General features: G+C 37.6%; 1 protein-coding gene across 1 annotated transcript in view; it reads right to left on the bottom strand.

Moving 5' to 3' along the window:
* Window positions 1-20882, bottom strand: part of LOC150089119 (rabphilin-3A-like) — a 251552-nt gene that overhangs the window by 211285 nt on the left and 19385 nt on the right. Inside the window, exon 4 of the mRNA XM_090388013.1 lies at window positions 3152-3317. Coding sequence (XP_090244139.1) covers window positions 3152-3317 — 166 coding nt within the window. The remainder of the gene's footprint in view (window positions 1-3151; window positions 3318-20882) is intronic.

Genomic DNA, 20882 nt, shown 5'->3' on the forward strand with positions numbered 1-20882 from the left:
TCAGCTGATTATGATTGCATCAAGAAAGTTAATGTAGCAGACTTGGCACATCATAGAAATACTGAATCAAAATTTTTATTTATAATAACCATTATATTTTGTGCTTCCTTGTGCATTTGTCCAATCACTGTACATCAATTTTTTCTTATTTTATAATAGCATATATATATATGCATATATATATATATATTTTTTTTTTGCAAACCCCAAACACGTGAAGTATTAGAACCTATAGTACTTAGTACCATGCTTGGGTTGAAGATTGAGAAGACGAAAGAAGATATTTGCTGACATTAGACTTGAACTTCTGTAGACTGTAATTTTCAGGAAATACGTGTGAAGGAAGGTTGTTCCAGAAAAACAGCAGTTGAACGAATAAACGAGAAAGATGAAAAGTTGGTTCTGTGGGTTTGAAGTTGGACAGTAAATGGATGTTGGCTGGTGGCAGCACGTGTTCAGACTGTTTTAAAAGAGAGAGAGCAGGAATTATAGAAGCCAATTCAAAAAGAAAAGTGCCCATGGAAATATCTGTAGAAGAGGCATGCAGCAGAAACAGTACGTCTAAGAGACAGTGAGTGGAGAGACTCTGTTAGAAATAAATCATTAATTAACCTAACTGCCCTCTTCTGAACGGAACCAAAAAGCCTGAGAGAGAGGTTTTGGGGGCACCACCCCAGATGTGGGAACAATATTCAATGGTAGGGCGGATTTGCGATTTGTACAGAGTGAACAGCTGTTTGGAAGAAAAGTAATGGTGCCGAGAGCGAAAGAGAAAACCAAGTTTTTTAGATGCAGAGGAAACAATATTTGTATATATGCTTGTGCCAAGAGAGATTAGAAATCAGGGTAATACCCAAAAGAGATATATCATTTTGCCTAGAAATTGGAGTATTACCAAAGAAAAGCATAGGAACAGAAGAATCTTTTTTTGTGATATATAAAACAAGACTGAGTTTTAGAAAGATTGAAAGGCGCGGCGGACAGTAGGGTTTATTCGTATCTCAGAATTAGTTCTAATAGCAAGGTCTCTATACCTACAGTATTGAAAAAGTAATTTTAAGAACAGGTTTTTAGCTTTTATGTACACAAAAATAAATTTATTTAAAAATTTCCACGACCCCTCTGGGGGCTGCACCCCACAGTTTGCGCACCACTCTCCTATGTCACTAATAGATAAAACTGAAATTAGATAGTATGAATCAGAGCTGTAATACTCAATATGTTCTACGTTGATAATAGTATTAGTAAATTAACAAGTGGAGTTTACCTCAATATAGTACGTGGAACACTTCCGTATGATACCCTCCAGAAATTAAAACGGAAAAAACGAAAAAATCGACAACTTACCGGTACATTAAAGTAAAATATAAATAATTAAATAATTAAAGTAAAATATAAATAATTAAATAATCAATTTAACACAATTCAAAATCAATTCAAAACAATTAAAATTCAAATTAACGCAATTAAAAGAATCTAACGAAAACATTCAAAACGAATGTACCGGTAAGTTGTCGATTTTTTCGTTTTTTCCGTTTTAATTTCTGGAGGGTATCATACGGAAGTGTTCCACGTACTATATTGAGGTAAACTCCTCTTATTAATTTACTAATAAAACTGAAATTGAAAATGTTAATTTGGCCTTCACAAAATTATGAAAAATAGAACTCCCATAGTCTTTTGTGTTTATCTTAGCAATTTAAATCCAACAACCTACAAAAACACAATTAATAGCCATCCCTACAAGGGATGGCTATTAAATAATGAGGCTGCATGCACGACCACTACACACCTGTGAAACAAAGGCACAGCAGTTGACCTTGAAACTTTCCCTAGTCATCTGCCAAGTCATGTTCCAACATGCTCATTTGGTTTGCAGAGAGACAGGTTTTCATTACCTTGTGTTTTGCAATTTGCCAGAAAAATGACAAAAAAAAAAGAATTGAACAATAAATCAACCTTGAATTTTGAACAAAATTATAAGAAAATAAACACCAACTGTAACGTCAAGTTTACAGGGAATGTACTATGTTAAGAGTTTTCATGTTTGAATAAAAGAATTTGTGAAGGAAGAGAGAGAGAGAGAGAGAGAGAGAGAGAGAGAGACAGAGAGAGAGAGAGAGAGAGAGAGAGAGACAGAGAGAGAGAGAGAGAATGTATGTGGAAGGCAATGAATGAGCAGGCTGTCCAGTATCTATGGAACTGTTGAAAATGTGCACTAGGTAAGCACACTGATTAGAAGTGGTCATCATTTAAGCATTAGAATGCTTAAATGATGGTCACTTGCATCAGAACCCAATATGGACAGAGAAACAGTTAAGACAAATTTTAACTGAAAATTTAGGCATGAGAAAAGTGTGCCAAGATCTTGCCAAAATTTTGAATGAAGATCAAAGAATGAGAAAACTTCAAGTTTGTGATGATGCTTTGAAAAAAAAATTGAAGAAGATCAAGAGTTTCTGAGTACTGTAATTACTTGCGATGAAAGTTGGCTGTTCCAGTACAAACCAGAAACTAAAAGACAGTCAATGCAACAAAAAACAAACAACTCCCCCAGACCAAAAAAAGAAAAAAAATGTCAAAATAAAAAATAAAAACCATGCTTGCTTCTTGTTTTCTTTGATATTAAAGGAATTATGGCAGAATACATCCCACCAAATCAGACTGTCAATGAAAAATTCAAAAGAAAAGACATGAATTGTGGAAGGATGGGTGGATGCTCCATCAAGACAATGTTCCAGCACACAATGCTGGAATATTGTCTTGATAGAAACCATTTGGTCTCTGTTTGTCAGTTTCTGGTCAAAAAACAAATCCCTGTGTATGAACATGCATGCTACTTGCCAGAACTAGTCCCTTGTGACTTTTTTCTATTCCCTAAACTGAAATGTGTACTTAAGGGAACCCATTTTCAGTCCACTGAAGACATTCAGAAAAAAACGAGCCAAGTGTTAAAAGCACTTATAAAAGATAACTTCCAGGTGTTTCTTAAATGTTTCTGTGCTTGGAATAAACATGTAGAACAGTGTGTGCAAGTCCGAGGCAAATATTTTGAACAGGATAACTTGAAAGGTATGAAATATTTCATTCTATTTATTTTATTGCAACAATCCACACCTCGTATTTATAGTCAAGAAAGTCAAGAAATTACCTCTTCCTTGTGACCATGTACTAAATATTCGACCAGTTGATCCAGTTACATTTTCAACTGTCTTGACTCCAGTTACATGACTATGCTTATTTTGTTCACTCTTCCTCAATGGTAGAGTATACCTTGGTAAGCCCCTAAAGAACCATGCCCCAGACTTTTTCCACATCTGAAACATAATCACAGAAAATCAAAATATATTTCAAACAATATTATTTAAAGTTAAAAAAAAAACTAGATACTGCTAGTAACTACTAACAATGATCACGTTTAGGATCCATCACTATGTGTTTTCTGCCACATGATAGCCAGAACTCAATCATGTCTCCACTTCTCCACATCCTCAGCCCTTTCCCTACCCTTGTGCCTATCAACCTATATGAAATCATCTGATATTCCAATTCTCCTTCTTCCTTTATCTCTTTCCCATCACCATTCAATTTCCACTCAATTGCATCACTTAAAAAAATTTTCCCTCACTCTCCCCCTCAGTACATGTTCAATCCAATTTTTTCTTACAGTTGAGTAGCCAGCAGCATTTCCTAAATGCCAAGTCACTCTAGTCAGATTGAGTGTGATGATTTCCACCACCATAAAAAGTAAAGTAAAGTGCAGCCATTATCAACCCACTGCAGGATGGAAGCCTCCTCAACAATTCATGCTGAGAGAAATGGACCATAATCTGCCACGCTGGTCCAGTGCGGGTTGGCAGATTGACCGTATTCAGCAGTCAGGGGCTTGAACCCCGGTCTACTCAAAGAGCGTGTGCTACTGCACTCCTGCGCCTGCCCACTCGGCTACGGAGGCCTCCACCACCATAGTAGGTAAGTAAATAAATAGATACTCATTTTATTTCCAAAGATAATACTGGTTACTCAGCATGGCCTTATAGCTGAGGATAGAAAAAAAAAAAAAAAAAAAAATTGTTAAAGTGATATAGTTATTATTTTGGTTGTTCTGTAACCTACAAAGTTCATTGATAATGATGGCATTGCCAGTCCAAAATACCTTTGATTACTGATGAGCAAACTTTTTGTTATTTGATCTTTTTTATCCACCACGATGCTTTGCCTAGCTTTTTTATCCAATGAAATTCTTTGCTTGAATGATTTTTTTTTTTTTTTTTGGTCTTTTTAATAACAATTTCATCTCTGCAGGCTGTGATATATATTGCAGACAGTGTATGGCATAGTAGTTGATCATTTATGGCACTGTTAAGAAGTAGCTTGTTCATGTGGTGTATCTTGTTAAGCCTGGATAAATAGTAAACTCCTGCTATAACACTTCCCAATAACTGTCCCCAAAGAGAATTATAAGTGGAAAGCATAATAAGTGGAATCTGTCCCCTTATTTTGGAGACTATTTTTCCCTTTTTAATTAATAATTTGGTAGATAACATTGAGGTGCCTCTGTAGCCAGGTGGGAAGGAGCAGCAGTGCGTAGCACACGCTTCTTGATTAGACCGGGTTCGAGCCCATCACCACCAAATACGGAGGATGCAGAAAGGTCAAGGGAATGACCACCACATATTCCCGGAGCAATATGGCCTTAGTTGCTAATGCTCCTAAAAAGAAAAACCAAATAACAAATAACAAAAAAGATAACATTGATTTTTTTAGCTTTTTTTTTTTTTTGCAGTGTTTATGAAACAATAATTTATATTAAGTTGAAGACTTGTATTATTATTATTATTATTATTGGTAATGGTGGTGGTGGGGACAATAGAGTAAGGGAGCCAGTTTATAGCATTGGCATAAAAAAACAACATTACCTATCCACTTCGACAATACCAGTCAACAATCAATTACAATCAACAATTACTCTCTGGAAAAGGAAATTTTTGCACATCTACTCTGCAGCTATCTTTTAATTTTTGTATGTGTGTGTGTGTACGTGCGTGCGTGTGCATGTTCAAAAAAGTAAGCATGCTGTTATCAAGTTTACTCAATCCATTTAAAGCCTTAAATACTTTAATTGGGTCTCCTTGTAAGTGCCCAGTTTCCAAGCACTGCAATTTGTGCAACTAAAGCCTTTTGTGGTGGGAGCATCCTTTTGTATTCATGGCTAATCTGGTTGCTCTTCTCTGTACTCATTCCAACAGATCCAAATCTTTCTTAAAATGAGACTTTCAAACCTGTATGCAATGGGATAATCACCTTCTTTTCCCAGTACATTGGTGACAGAACCCTTATACTTGGAAAAGAAGTTCTATTTTCCACCATCTTGAGTGTGTACCACCAAACCGGCATGTTATTTTAGGATAACTGCATTTACATTTACTAATGTTCAACCTCAAAATCTCACTTAATCTACTATGACATTCACTCAATGTAGAAAACCTTACTTAATGTAATATTGTACTATTCTTGCTTTCTTTTTTAGTACATCAACCTTTTTTTCCCTTAAATGAAAATTTTAAAGAGATTTTATTAAATTAAACTAAAGCTATCATATTACTGTATAATACACAACAGATGTAGTATTAAACAAAAATAATAAGAATGCTGTCATTAACGAAATTTATACTGATGTCATATTGAACACACACACACACACACACACACACACACACACACACACACACACACACACACACACACACACACACACACACACACACACACACACACACACACACACACACACTTGTATCAGCAAGGAGTGTGGATGAATATTGTTACATCTGGGTTTATTCCTTCTTCAAACCTTAAAAAAGTGATATACATGAGAAAACATTTAAACAGGAGTGATACAGCCATTAAAAAAATGTATGGTTCTTCACAGTTTGACCATGGAACCAGAAGAAAAGAATGTTGAGTGTAGAGTGTTATAACAGGAGTTTATAGCTATAACCTTCCCACAATGACAGGCTCATATAGCTGTATTCCACTTTATAATGCTGCAGAAAATATTATTTATAAAAACAACAGATTTTTATTAATCTAAGTCTATGTCTGGCCAAATGATTTTCCAATTAATGAATAAAGGCCCATAAAATTAGTTTCTGTGTTCAGAAAACTACATTCTGAGAACAATGTGATAAATAAATGATAAAACTGCCTGTAAAAAACATTTAATATACAATCAGTGATCAATGAATTATGACAACCCCATCCATAATGGACTATGCCACATAACTCACATTATAAAAAGCCAAACAGCTTCATATTCCAGATCAGTGGTAATTTGTATCTGGTTGTGCAAGTAAAAGTGATAAAGTAGTGGTTGGGATGTAGTAAAGATACTGTGAAGTTTCAAAAGGGCATGATTGTGGGTGCTTGTGCATCGGGTGCTTACATATCGGAAATTGCAGGCCTTATTGGTCACTCACAGCCCTCTGCAGTTAAGGTATACAAAGAATGGTGTCAAATGGGTCAAACCACCTCCTGTTGACACACCTTTAAAGGATTACACAAGGTGAATATTCATGGTGAGTGAAGCATGCAACACATTGCATGGGCTTAAGGCACACACGGCAGGTCACTGTGCGACAGTTGACATTGTAATACAATATAGGGAATGCAAGAACAATATCCCAAATTAAAATGTACTGCACATTCAAATATGTAGTTCCACAGCCAACAATCCAAGAGGCACCTTCTCCTCATCTCTGATCACATTGACAGTGAATGCTGTGGTGTCAACATGCTGGTTGAACACAATGTGCTGGTTGGAAGAGTCTAAATACATTGTCCTTGAGGTTGTCACAGACATTCTCTCAGATATGCCAGACAAGCTGTACTTGCTACCTTGGAGACTAAATTGCTGATGGAACTGATATTCGGGTGACACTCAAGTCACCCGAATATCAGTTCGGGTGACACTCAAGTCAAGTGGACCCAATTTCGGCGAAGTCCGGACGGTCTGTGACAGCCAAATCATCTGCTTGCATCTTCACAATGGTGGGACTGTTAGTAATCCTGGGTATAACCTCCATACACAATACACAGTGGGTGACCACACAGGTGTGAACCAATGTAAGCAGGGGTCGAGGTGTGGAGCCCACACCACATGGAGGAATGCCGCTCCTCTGTGTTACCAGGCAGTACTAGGCGGTAGATTAGCATTAGCATTAGTAGAGGCATATGATGCAAGAAAGCAAGCTCAAACAATTCAAGGCTTTATACACCTCTATCAGTTGTTGTTGTTATTATTTGGTTTTTAGGAGCATTAGCAACTAAGGCCATATTGCTCCGGGGATATGCGGTGGTCATTCCCTGACCTTTCCGCATCCTCCGTATTTGGTGGTCACGGGCTCGAACCCCGGTCTAATCAAGAAGCGTGTGCTACGCACTGCCGCTCCTGCCCACCTGGCTACGGAGGCGCCACACCTCTATCAGGTCACCTCGCCGGTGCCTAGTCTCCAGACACTGTAATTTGCAAAACTTAACCCTTTATTCGTAAGAGCAACCCTTTGTTCCATTCACTAATCTTGTTACCCTTCTCTGTACTCGTTCCAGCATCTCTACATCCTTTCGAAATGAGGCCTCAGGCGGCCCTCTAGATGACTCTCATCAACCGGTGTAATACCACCACTTCGCTTATTGGAGGCTTGAAGTGGTGGAACCCATGTTTAGTCTCCAGAGCTAAGTTCCGGTCAACTCTTCCCCATGTCAAACCAGTCCCTAAAATTGGAAATCCCAAGATGCCTAAGGACTTCCGTCCAATCTCCATAGGATGCACATTATTAAAGATATTTGAAAAACTCATACACCCAGTGATTATTCAACACTGTTTTGCTCACCGACCACCCTACCTCCACACAGTCCTGCACCATAGGTCCACGACCTCTAATCTCCTCGATACTCTCTTCAGAGCACAAAAAGCCTTGAATGACAGAGCCCAACTAGACATAATCTTCTTCAATATCAAATCTGCCTTCGATACTGTCTCCATTCCTACTCTTATACGCATCTTAATAGAATATTTCAAAGTATCTAACCAAATTGTCAGCATTCTGAAGTCCTTACTACAGCGGAGACACTTAATTATAACCAACGGAACTCATCAGAAACCAACTTATGCAATGAGGGGCGTACCTCAAGGTGGGGTGATGTCGACAACCCTCTTTGCAATCCTACTTGAACCATTCCTCGCAAAAAATCCAAATTTTAGTTCCTTCGCTGATGATCTAAAATTCTTTATCAATTCAAAAAACCCCAAACAGATACATGAAATTAACAATGAAACCTCCAAGCAAATTCAACAGTTAATTGACTTTTTACAGCGAGCTGGACTCCAACTCAACAATGCCAAGTCAGCACACATTACAATCACAAAGAGGAAGGTCAAGAATGACATTCGAGTTATGGTTATTGGTAAGTCAGTCCCCAAAATTTCATTTCATATTGACCTGGGACTAACGTGGGATGAAGACTTAAATTTCGAGAAACACTTCCTAAAGGCAAAGAAGAAGACCTATGCTGCTTTCTGGGCTATCCGCCAAGAGCTCGCAGGCTGTCACAACACCAGACTGATTGGACAATACATTAATAGATGTCTCACACCCATACCACTATATGCCTCAGAAATCTGGTCCTCTGCATCTACCTCTCGATGTAATAAATTTCTATCAATTAAATATTGGATTCTGCAGTGGCTGAACCGTCTGGGAGGAAACCCCTTCACAATCTCGAAATTCATTCTCCTAGTCAATCTAGGCATGACCTCCTGGAAGCTCATTGTCTTCAAAAAAAAAAAAATCTGTCAATGCTTACCAAGCTGCTAACTCGCCATACTGATGCCCCATCAATAAAAGATATCATCGCACCAACAATAGGAAGAAATAGAAGCCATCCCCCACATAGGATGAAGCTATCAAACTTGGGCTCCCTAAAAGGAATGTTCCCATGTAACACCATGGAACACTTCAACACCTTCTCCATTGATCCAGTAAAGTTTGAAGTCAACAAAACCTACAGAAGCCAAATTATAGACCAAATCTGGACTAAATCACCAGGATTGCTGTGAAAATTGAGCAGTTTTTATTAGAAATTTGATGATATGACCAAATAAAATGCAATAATGTAATGAATAAATAAATCTGTTATGTTAGTTACTGATAAAGAAGTCAACCTATGTATTTAACTCTTCAATTATCAAGATCTATGATCTAAGATTTCTAAAAATTTCGTATTGATCTATGTTAATTCAAAGGGAATACATTTAGTAAATGTATATATCTATTTATTAGTTTTTATTATACAATTATATTGTAAAGAGCTGAAAATTTGTACAAAAGTGTATAATGAATATTTTAAAATTTCTGTATACCCTTCTAGCCCACTTGCTGTACAGAGGGTGAACCTTGTGTTAATAAACTGATAGTAAATAAAAAAAAAAAAAAAAAAAAATCTCTTCCATCATGCAGTATGATTGATGACTTTTGAGGTTATGATGAACATTGTGGCGAGATCCAATCTTCCTTACATTTTGAGGGTACAGCTCTAAAATGGTATTTTCAGGCTGGCCGCTAGTTAGTACGCCAGACCGAACCTATTGGTAACTCTTTAGGAGGCTACAGGATCAGCTAGTGTATAATCTTGCTACCTCTACTCTGCCAGATAGTGACTGGAGGTTATTTGTTATTTGTTTTTTTAGGAGCATTAGCAACTAAGGCCATATTGCTCCGGGAATATGCGGTGGTCATTCCCTGACCTTTCTGCATCCTCCGTATTTGGTGGTCACAGGCTTGAACCCCGGTCTAATCAAGAAGCATGTGCTATGCACTGCCACTCCTGCCCACCTGGCTACGGAGGCACCTGTGTGACTGGAGGAAATCCGAGTAGTGTGTATGCGGGGGCATTGTCGAGGCCACGTTACGTCAAGGATCTGGGTTTATTCTTACCATGTGTATGCCATATCCAAAAATTTCATTACTCATTACTTCATACAGCATATCCCACCCACTTTTTCTTACTATTGAATACACCATGAATTGTCAAACTAATAGAGTAAGCTTATCTGTGAAAAGATCTAAATCTCCCAAAAATTTCTTAATTCCTTTCACAAATATACATAGTCTCAATTCTAATCTCAACAATGTCCATTTCCACTTGCAGTCTGCCAAACCCCATGTACATTTTCTGACAGAATCTCAGTTATCAGTTGATTCAACTACTGCTCATCTCAGATGCCCAAATTATTCACTGTATGATTCCTTTTGCCTCGAAGGTGGTACTTCTGCATATGTCTGTTCTGATATTCCCTGTCAGAGACTTGGTAATTTGGAATCTCCTCTTATCGATCTTCTCTGGCTTAAAATCTCTCTACCTCATTGTGTAAAATTCATCTTTTGTCTCCACTGTTCTCCCAACTCCACTAATCACTTGGAGCTATTTGACTTCCTCTCTTTGCAACTGGACTTTCTCAACTTCCCTAACAGTGAGGTAATTTTCCTTGGTGATTTTAATGTTCACAACTCCAGGTGGCTTCCGTTTTCTAGTCACACCAACCCAGCTGGTCGAGATGCTGAGGCTTTGCAACTACTAATGACCTTGCACAGATATTTCATTTACCTACAAAAATACCAGACAATCCTAACCATACAGCCAACATGCTTGAACTTTTTCTCATAAACAACCCTTTTAAGTACACAGTTGAAGTGAGAGGTCCTTTAGCCACCTCAGATCACAACGTGGTGATTGTCTCTTCTCCAATGGAGCCTTTATCTCATGGCTATTCCCAATCCTGTATTGTTTGGCATTACAAGAATGCAAAATGGGATGACCTGCGATATTTCTTTTCTTCTTTCCTTTGGTCGGATTACTGTTTCAAAACTTCTGATGTCAACATTTGCTTAGATCGTGTCAGTGAAATTATTCTTGCAGGAATGGAATCCTTTATCCCACACTCCACTTTAAAATCTCATTCTTTATCAAAACCTTGGTTTTCCAATAAATGTGGTAAGGCTGTTCAAGAGAAGAACGCTGCATATCATAATTGGCTTGTTACTAATTCTTCAGTTCCATTCTCTGCCTACACCAAAGCTTGCAACAATTGTAAAGCAGTTATTAATCAGTCCAAACTAGAGTTTGAACAGGCTAAGATTAGAAAACTTGCTTCTTGCCCTAAATGGTAGCCAAGCATTCTAGTCTCTTGCCAAAGCTATTGGCCACAACTTTTGCCCATCTCTGCTCCCACCTCTGTCCAAACCAGATGGTTCTGTTGTCACTTCAGCCAAGGATAAAGCTGACCTGCTAGCATCCCATTTTTCTTCCAACTCATGTATTAATTATCTTGGTAATACACCTCCCACCATTCCCAACATGATCCATTCAATGCCTCCTGTTGTCTTCCGTCAGAAGGATTTTGGCAAATCTTGATGCTAAGAAAGCTCCAGGTCCCGATGGTATTACTCCACTTGTTCTCAAAACCTGTGCTCCTGATCTTACTTCTGCTTTTTGCGGCTGTTTTCACTTTCTTATTCCAAAGGTGTTTTTCCTTTTTCTTGGAAATATGCTCATATCCAGCCAGTTCCTAAAAAGGGTGACAAATTCCACCCATTCAATTATCGTCCCATTGCAATTACTTCTACTCTTTCTACAGTAATGGAGAAATCAATTAACTGCCAACTCTTAAACTACCTAGAAACTTTCCGTCTGATCAATGATCGCCAGTATGGATTCCATCAGTGTCGATGCACTGGTGATATTCTGGCTTATGTTACCCATTTATGGACTAATTGAATGGAAACGTTTGGTGAAACACAAGCAGTTTCTCTTGACATCTCAAAGGCTTTCAATTGTGTATGGCATAAAGGTCTTCTAAACAAACTTCCCTGTTATGGTTTGCCAACTGTTTTTTGTAATTGGTTATCCAGTTTTCTCTCTGATTGCTCACTGAGCGTGATGGTAGTTCGCTCTCTATCATCTAACTTTTCCACTAATGCTGGTGTCCCACAAGGTTTAATTCTTTCCCCTACTCTTTTCCTCTTGTATATTAATGAACTTCTTCCATTGACTGGAAATCCTATCCATAGTTTTGCCAATGACAGCACATTGCATTTCACTTTCCATTTTGAGAAACCTTTTCCTGCTCAATCAGCTTCAACTTCTCGAAAATCTGCTACCAATTCCTTAAATGCCGATCTCCAGGTAATTGTCCAGTGGGGCAAAGACAACTTAGTTGATTTCAATCCTTCTAAAACTCAGTCTTCTCTTATATCTCGCAAAAAGGATTCTTCTGCTCCTATGCTTATCTTTGGTGACACTACGATTTCTAGGCAAAATGATATATCTCTTTTGGGTATTACCCTGACTTCTAATCTCTCTTGGCACAAGCATATTACAAATATTGCTTCCTCTGCATCTAAAAAACTTGGTTTTCTCTTTTGCTCTCAACATTACTTTTCTTCCAAACAGCTCTTCCAAATTCTGTACAAATCACAAATCTGCCCTACCATGGAATATTTTCCCCACATCTGGGGTGGTGCCCCCAAAACCTCTCTCAGGCTTTTTGGTTCCCCTCAGAAGAGGGCAGTTAGGTTAATTAATGATTCATCTCTAACAGAGTCTCTCCACTCACTGTCTCATAGACGTACTGTTTCTTCTGCATGCCTCTTCTACAGATATTTCCATGGGCACTGTTCTTCTGAATTGGCTTCTATAATTCCCACTCTCTCTTCCAAAACAGTCTGGACATGTGCAGCCACCAGCCAACATCCATTTACTGTCCAACTTCAAACTCACAGAACCAACTTTTCATCTTCCTTGTTTATTCATTCAACTGCCGTTTTCTGGAACAACCTTCCTTCATATGTATTTACTGAAAATTACAGTCTACAGAAGTTCAAGTCCACTGTCAACAAATATCTTCTTTCGTCTTCTCAATTTGCAACCCAAGCACGGTACTAAATACTATATGTTCTAGTATGTCTTGTGTTTGGGGTTTACATAAAAAATACAATAAAATAAAATACCTGGTGCAACACACCAACAGATGCCTTTGTGGTGTGGCATAAGCGACACCACTCTAGGGGCCCATCATGCATGGTGCTCACTATCCAGACAAGTGAGAGTAGTTGCTTAATATGGGGAAATGCTATTCTGGAAAGTCTGCCATGTTGCATTTTTTCCCAGACAGAAAAGGGATCTTTCAAGATGATAATGTGCCATGCCGTCAGGCCTGCACTGTGCACAAGTGGTTTGTGGAACACAGTAAAGATATCACCCACCTTGATTGGCCTTCAGATTTGCCTGACCTCAATCCAATTGAACACCTGTGGTATGTATTGGAATGGGAAGTGAGATGTATGAACATGTAACCATCATCTATTTTGACATTGTGGAAAGCCTTGCAGGCAGCATGGCTGCAGATCTTCTGAAATCTAGTGGAGTCAATGCCTATGCAAACAGTGGCAGCTGTTATATGTGCGAATAGTGGTCCAACATGGTATTAGATAGGTGGTCATAATTCAGTGATCATTCAGTATATTTGATCACAAAAACATAATTCCCATCTCTAAACATATAGATTTATGATCCACAGCAACTTTCAACCTTAAAATAATCCTTTAATTAAATATTGTGGCCACCAACTTCTTAAAAACTCTTTTACAATGAATTACAAATGGTTCAATCATGTAAGTATAAATCTAACAGGTTTTTTTTTTGAGGAAATTCAAAGTTTCTATAACCTCATTCTAAACTTAGCATTTTTTAAAAATCTTTATGTGTTACCTTTAACTTCCTGTAAAAAGACATTTGTGAATCATTTAGTACTCTAGAGATTGTGAAAATCTGTAATACTTCTTTAGTATTTTTATTCCTTTTATTTAAAGTCTCTGTAAATAAAACTGAACTCGTTTTTTAACTGATCTGTTACTGGTACTGCATTTATCACTGTTGTAAAAATAAAACATTCATTAGTTCTCTAATCAGTTTGGCAAAAAAGTGTAATATTTGTCCCCTTTATCTGCATGTATGAGGGTTTAATTTTTACGTTATCACACCTAAGTCCTGGAAATTGCAAATAGATATCCCATCTTAACATTAAGCATTAACATCAAGACTGATATTTACTGAAGTCTTAATGTTAACGCTCAAGTAATTTAGAAATTTTTTTTTTTATATTTTAAATATTAATAGAAATTTTGTAACAGAAAGAAATGCTAGAAATTTTTAAATATTTCTCCATATGTAAGAATATGCTTCTCTGAATGTGTTTTCTGATAACTGATATCTTCTGGATGGAACAGTTTCCTACTCGATGACCCATCTCATGTTCCAGATCTTCTGAAAAAAAAAAAAAAAAAAGCAGCATATAGTGTTTAGTGAAAGAGAAGTTTGTTGAATACCAAAATTCTGTGGAGTCCATTTTTGAGATAGATTGTCAGGATGCACAAGACAATGTGAATAAGGTTATTATGTAGAGTGATTTGAGATGATTTATTGAAATTTACAGTGAAACTTACAGTGGATATAAATAAATGACTGTAGTTAACATTAAATTATTTGCATCCTGCCTGTTCCTGAAAATGTTCACAGTCATCAGCATATGCTGAAATACTATAAATAGATTGCAAGAGTGCCCGAATTGCTTCTGAAAAAAATTCTGATATTTGAACTCACAGAAATCCTCTGCTGGGTGAGATGAAGATGCCCATACTGTTTGAAATTAAAGCATCTAAGTTTTCTGGACAATCTGAAGTTTTATCTTCGATATAGAAGAAGGCATTTTTCAATTAATTTAGAATTAATGAGGCAACTGTGATTGGATGATATGTAATCTCAACTTGCATAGTTGCAGTAGTATGTGGTGGTGGTATGTGATGCAAGAAAGCAAGTGTATGAGCTTATGCAGCATCAGCCAAAAAAAAAAAAAAAACACCATTCCCTCCAAATGCATGTCCAGTTCCTCCTTAAATTTATTTAACCTATCAACTTCCATAACAACAGACGGAAGTTTGTTCCAGCAATTAACCACCCGCTGGCTAAAGGCAAATTTCCGCACATCTATTCTACATCTGTCTTTTCTTAATTTGAATTTATGGCCTCCTTAGGTTCGTAATCTGAACAAGTGGAAGGATCCCATCAGAATTCAGCAAGCTCAACCCATTCAGTAAGAGGAAGAGTCTGCAGATAGTTTGGGAGGAGAGTGATTCTGTAGATTCTCCACTGCTGATGGAGAGGGGGATGGATGAATGATGCATCTCCTGATAATGTTGGCAAGAGGAGAGCTTATATAGGCATTAGCAGCAAAGGTTGGTATACCATCGGAATCAGAAGATATAATTAGCAGTCAACAAATAATAATAAATGCATAGTGCATTTATTATCTGCTGAATGGCAAATTCATTAACTAGTTGGCTTAATAGAAAAGAATGAGGCTGGTACTAGTTCTTTTGCACATATAAATATAACATATAAATATTGGGCCTCCCACAATAGTGCAAAAATGGTGATGGCTTTAAGCATAAGCAAAGAAAATTCCTACATAGAGACTGGGTCTGGAAAAGGAGGAGGGGTCTGCAAGCCTGCTGAGGCAAAAAGGGGAGATTATAATAAGGTATTTTATGACAAGGGGAGAATTTATGATGGGATATTTTATGATAAGGGAAGATTTTATGATGAGTATCTTATGACACCCCACCGATAGTATCTTTACCTTGTCAGGGTGGTGCGGCTTGCATGTCTCGATCTACAGAGCTATGCTGGTGGTAGCTTGCTCCTGGTAGGGCCTCCCAAGCCAGAAAGGTTTGTAGCTAGAGATCAGATGAAAAGAGATACCCTGGTCCTCCAGGTTGGGGATTGATGCAATGGGCCAGCAACCCATTCATCATAAAACATTCTTTCAATGCTAAAAGACCTAACAGAGAAAAAATTGGATGGACAAATAGTAATCAAACTGGCAAACAGAAAAGGATTATGAATTTTGGCTGCTGGAATGTACAAGGAATTAGCAAAAAACAAGATGAAGTTTTACTGGAATTGGGAAAATATAAATTGGATGTGGCGGTCTTAACTGAAACAAAGAAGAAAGGGAGAGGTGAAGAAATGACTGGAGAATATATTTTCCTTTGGTCTGGTGTTGACCGACATGTAAGAGCTAAGGCAGGGGTGGCTGTATTTATTCACAAGAATCTCAGAAAGTTTATTGAAAAATGGAGTTTTATTGATGAACAAATCATGACCCTTGAAATTAAAATATATGGAAGAGAAATTACTATTATTGGGGTATATGCTCCTAATAATGAGTTTCCTACAGTTATTAAAGAAGATTTCTGGGAAAACCTGAGAGAAGTAATAGAAGCAATTCCACGTTGCAGAGAGATAGTCATAATGAGGGATTTGAACTCCAGAGTGGGACAAGCTGTGGACAATGAAATGGTGGGAAGACATAGAGAAAATGCAAAGAATGATAACATAGAGACATTCATAAGTTCACACGGTTCCAAGAAATCAATTATTGATTTCTTGGACCATAATCAATAATTGATTATGTGATCACTAAACAGCAAAGCACAATTTATGTCTGTGACTTTAGGGCCCAGAGAGGAGCACATTGTGGCTCTGATCACTTTCTTGTCATTCCCATGGATGTGCCAAAAAAGGAAGGAGAAAAGGAAGTAAGACCTTGAGTGAACAACTTGACACCAAAAAATTCAATGTGGACTCACTAAAAGGTGAGAGCACTAGGGGCTTGTGCTCTCATCTCACCAATGAAGATTAGACCAAGAATTAGATGAAACCTATGGGGAGAGTGCAAAAGATATGAATACCTAAAGGAAACAGTGAAGAAAATTGCTGGAGAGGCAATAGGAAAATCTTAAAAGATGATGTTGTTTGTTATTTGGTTTTTAGGAGCATTAGCAGCTAAGGCCATATTGCTCTGGGGATATGTGGTGGTCATTCCCTGACCTTTCCGCATCCTCCCTATTTGGTGGTCACTGGCTCGAACCCCGGTCTAATCAAGAAGCGTGTGCTACGCACTGCTGCTCCTGCCCACCTGGCTACAGAGGCACCCTCAAAAGATGAAACAAAATGATTGGCTGAACATGGAAATTAAGGAATTAATAAAGGAGAAAAAGGAAGCATACCAAAGATGGCTAAGCTCAAAAAGTGAAGTTCACAGAAAAAAAAAAAATATATATATATATATATAAAAAAGGAAGTGAAAGCAGAAGTCATCAAGGCAAAGAATGAGTCCTGGGATAGAGTATGTGCAGAGGTGAACAGCAAACTAGGATGTACAAGATCTGCAGAGGTGTGGAGAGCATTGAAGAGTTTAAGGAAACCTCATAAGCAAAACGTTAGACTGGAAATGATAGATCTGGAGGAATGGGTCAATTATTATGAACAGCTATTGAATGAAGTAAGAGAGGAATTTAGAGAATTTGAAACAGCGACAGTTGTCATGGAAAAAGGATTGAACATCCAAATTAAGGAAGTGGAAATAAAAATAGCAAAAAATGGAAAAGCACCAGGCCCAAGTGGAATTAACATGGAGCTGCTCAAATATGGAGGTCGAAAAGTTATAAATCTACTAACTCGAGTGTTCAACAAATTATGCGATGTCAAAGAAACACCAGATGAAATGACAATCGGATACATTACATCAATTTTCAAGAAAGGTGACAGAAGAAGATGTTCCAACTATAGAGGAATCTGTGTTATGAGCTCTATTGCTAAACTATTTGTAAAAGTGATAAAATCAAAACTGGAACAAGAGATTGATATTTCTGAGAAACAGTGTGGCTTTTTCGACTGGACACTCATGTATAGACCATTTATTCACTGTTAAGCAAATTCTGGAAAAATGTTAGGCTACAAACCAAGATGTAAGTATGCTGTTCCTAGACTTAGAGAAAGTGTATGATAATGTGCCAATAAATCTTCTGTGGAAGGCTATGAAAAAAATGTCAATAAGCCAGCCATTAATTGAAATAATTAGAAGGATCTACAAGAACAATACATGTTTTATAAAAATTGGTTCGAAAATATCAAGAAAATTTAAGACTTCCAGAGGACTACTTCAAGGATGCTGTTTGTCGCCTACTTTGTTTAAGCTGTACCTGGAAGTTGTTCTAAGGCCATGGTCACAGAAGTACAGTTCAATGGGTCAAAGTAAGTACCTTTACTATTTGCAGACGACCAAGTTGTGGCAGGACAGGACGATGATGATGTAAACTACATGGGCAGAAAGTTACTAGAAGAATATAAAACATGGGGACTGACAGTTAATTTTAATGAGACAGAGTATATATGAATCAAGGTGAGGAGATTCTGGATTTAGATAGAATACAGGTGAAAACTGTACAGCAATTTGAATACCTGGGTGCAATTGTCCAGGCAGATGGATCATCTGCACTAGAAATTGAGAGAAGACTGGGTGAAGGTAGAAAGGTCATAGGAATGCTTAATTCTGTGAAATGGAATAAAAATATTATTAACAAAACTAAACATCAAATATATAATGCAATATTACAAACTGTTTTGTTATATGGATGATTTGGACCTTAACTGAAAGAAAAAAAAATAAACTACTGGCCGTTGAGATGGATTTTTGGCGAAGATTGGCAAGAAAGTATAGGACTGAAAAAGTTAGAAATGATGTGATAAGGAATATAATGAATATCCAAAAAAACCATCATTAATAACATAAAGGAGAAAAGATTGGAGTGGCCATGTGAAGAGAATGGAGGATGACAGATTGCTCAGAGGAGCCATTGCTCAGAAGGGAAAAGAGAGGATGACAGATTGCTCAGAAGGGAAAAGAGAGGAAGCCCAAGGACGTGGATAGAAGGTATGAGAGTAGCCATGAATAGAAGAGGACTGGTGGATGGTGATTGGGAAGATAGAGGAAAATGGAAAAAAAGAATAAAGGAATGACTTTTCAATGTTAGGTTGAGGAGAACCATTGTAATAACGGAATAAATCCTAAGAAGAAGAAGAATCTTATGATAAGAGATTTTATGATGTGAGCCTTGATAATTAGCTCTAGGCCTAAGTGACTCTGGGCTTTCAGAGAGAGATTTTTATTAGTCTGTCTGCTCTACTTAGTAGAAGTAATTTATTTTGCAGAGAGAGAGAGAGAGAGAGAGAGAGAGAGAGAGAGAGAGAGAGAGAGAGAGAGTCGTATGAATTTGAGGGTTCAAATTAGTAGAATTAATTTATTTTGCAGAGAAAGAGAGAGAGAGAGCAAGCAAGAGAGAGAGAGAGAGAGGGAGAGCAATGTGTGAATTTGACAGTTCAAATGAAAGGTTTCCAGAGGGAAAGATGGCACGTTACAGTGTGAATAAGGTTACTATGTAAGCAGTAAAATTTTTCCACTGCTATTATACCACACATGCTTCCACTGAATGTACACAGAAATTCTCATGCAAAAGGTTAGGCTTTCCCTGATAAAGAATAGTTTCGTGGTATTTTAGAAAATTCATAATTCATTATACTTTTAATGAATTATGGGTGCTACATTAGAATATGTAACCAAGTATTATATTAGTACTGTTGCTATGAATCTGTTAAAACTTGAATTAATTTTGTTAAGTGTCAAAAAAATTAAACTTTGGTAAAACATTTTTACCCATTTACTTAATACAGTATTAAGGGTTTTTTTTTTTTTTTTTGCAAGAGATATGAGAAAAACTTTTATATTCATATAAGCATAACCAAATTGATTCCCATCATAACTTTCCAGGCCATTTCTACTTTTCTTTAAAATTCACATTTTAGCTATAACAGGACTTACAACTACCTTTAATAGGATAGGAGAAAAAAACAGTGGGGGGAGTCCTATCACATGTTGCACTTCTAAAGAAGTAACACTTCACTAATAGGAGAAGTGTATTACTTATTAGTAAGTGCCACCTATTCTTCCTCAAGAAAGCTGTTTTTGTACTTTAGCATTAGTAGAGGCATTTGATGCAAGAAAGCAAGCTTATGCAGCATCAGCCAAAAAAATTAAAGTCAAATAAATAAATAAAAAATAACCACTTCCACTTCACCCCTCTGTTCGTTCGAAATACCTGTCCAGCCGAGCCTTAAACTTATTTAGGCTATCAACTTCCACGACAAGGGATGGAAGTCTGTTCCACCCACCAACCACCCGCTGGCTAAAGGCAAATTTCCGCACATCTATCCTACATCTGTCTTTCCTCAATTTGAATTTATGCCCTCTCAGGTGATTATTCTGAGCAAGAGGAAGAATCCCATCAGCATTGAGCATGCTCAAACCATTCAAGGCTTTGTACACCTCTATCAGATCACCTTGCTGCTGCCTAGTCTCCAGACACTGTAATTCGCAAAACTTAAGCCTTTCTTCGTAAGAGCACCCCTTTGTTCCATTCACTAATCTTGTTGCCTTTCTCTGTACTCATTCCAGCAGCTCTACATCCTTCTTGAAATGAGGTCTCCAGGCCTGTATACAGTACTCTAGGTGTGGCCTGACCATTGCCTTATACAAGGAAATAATCACCTCCTTATCCCTGCTAGAAAAATTCCTATATATCATTGACAATACACCATGAGCTACTCTTCCAGCCCGTCTGCACTGCTCAGAGAACTTCATATCTGCCTGCACAACACCCCCAGGTCCCTTTCATTCCCTACCACTGTCAGTGTAGTACCACAGAGTTGATACATTGCTCTGGGTTTGCTGTTTCCCATATGTAGTACTTTACATTTGTCAATGTTAAACTTCATTTGCCACCTCTCAGCCCATCTGCTCAACCTTTCCAGATCCTGTTGCAGCAGCATAGTGTCAGTAGTGTCCTTGACAACCCTGCCAACCTTCG

The sequence above is a fragment of the Mastigoproctus giganteus genome, chromosome 2 (genome assembly GCF_048544385.1).
Source record: "Mastigoproctus giganteus isolate SK-2022 chromosome 2, ASM4854438v1, whole genome shotgun sequence".
NCBI classification, from domain to species: domain Eukaryota; kingdom Metazoa; phylum Arthropoda; class Arachnida; order Uropygi; family Thelyphonidae; genus Mastigoproctus; species Mastigoproctus giganteus.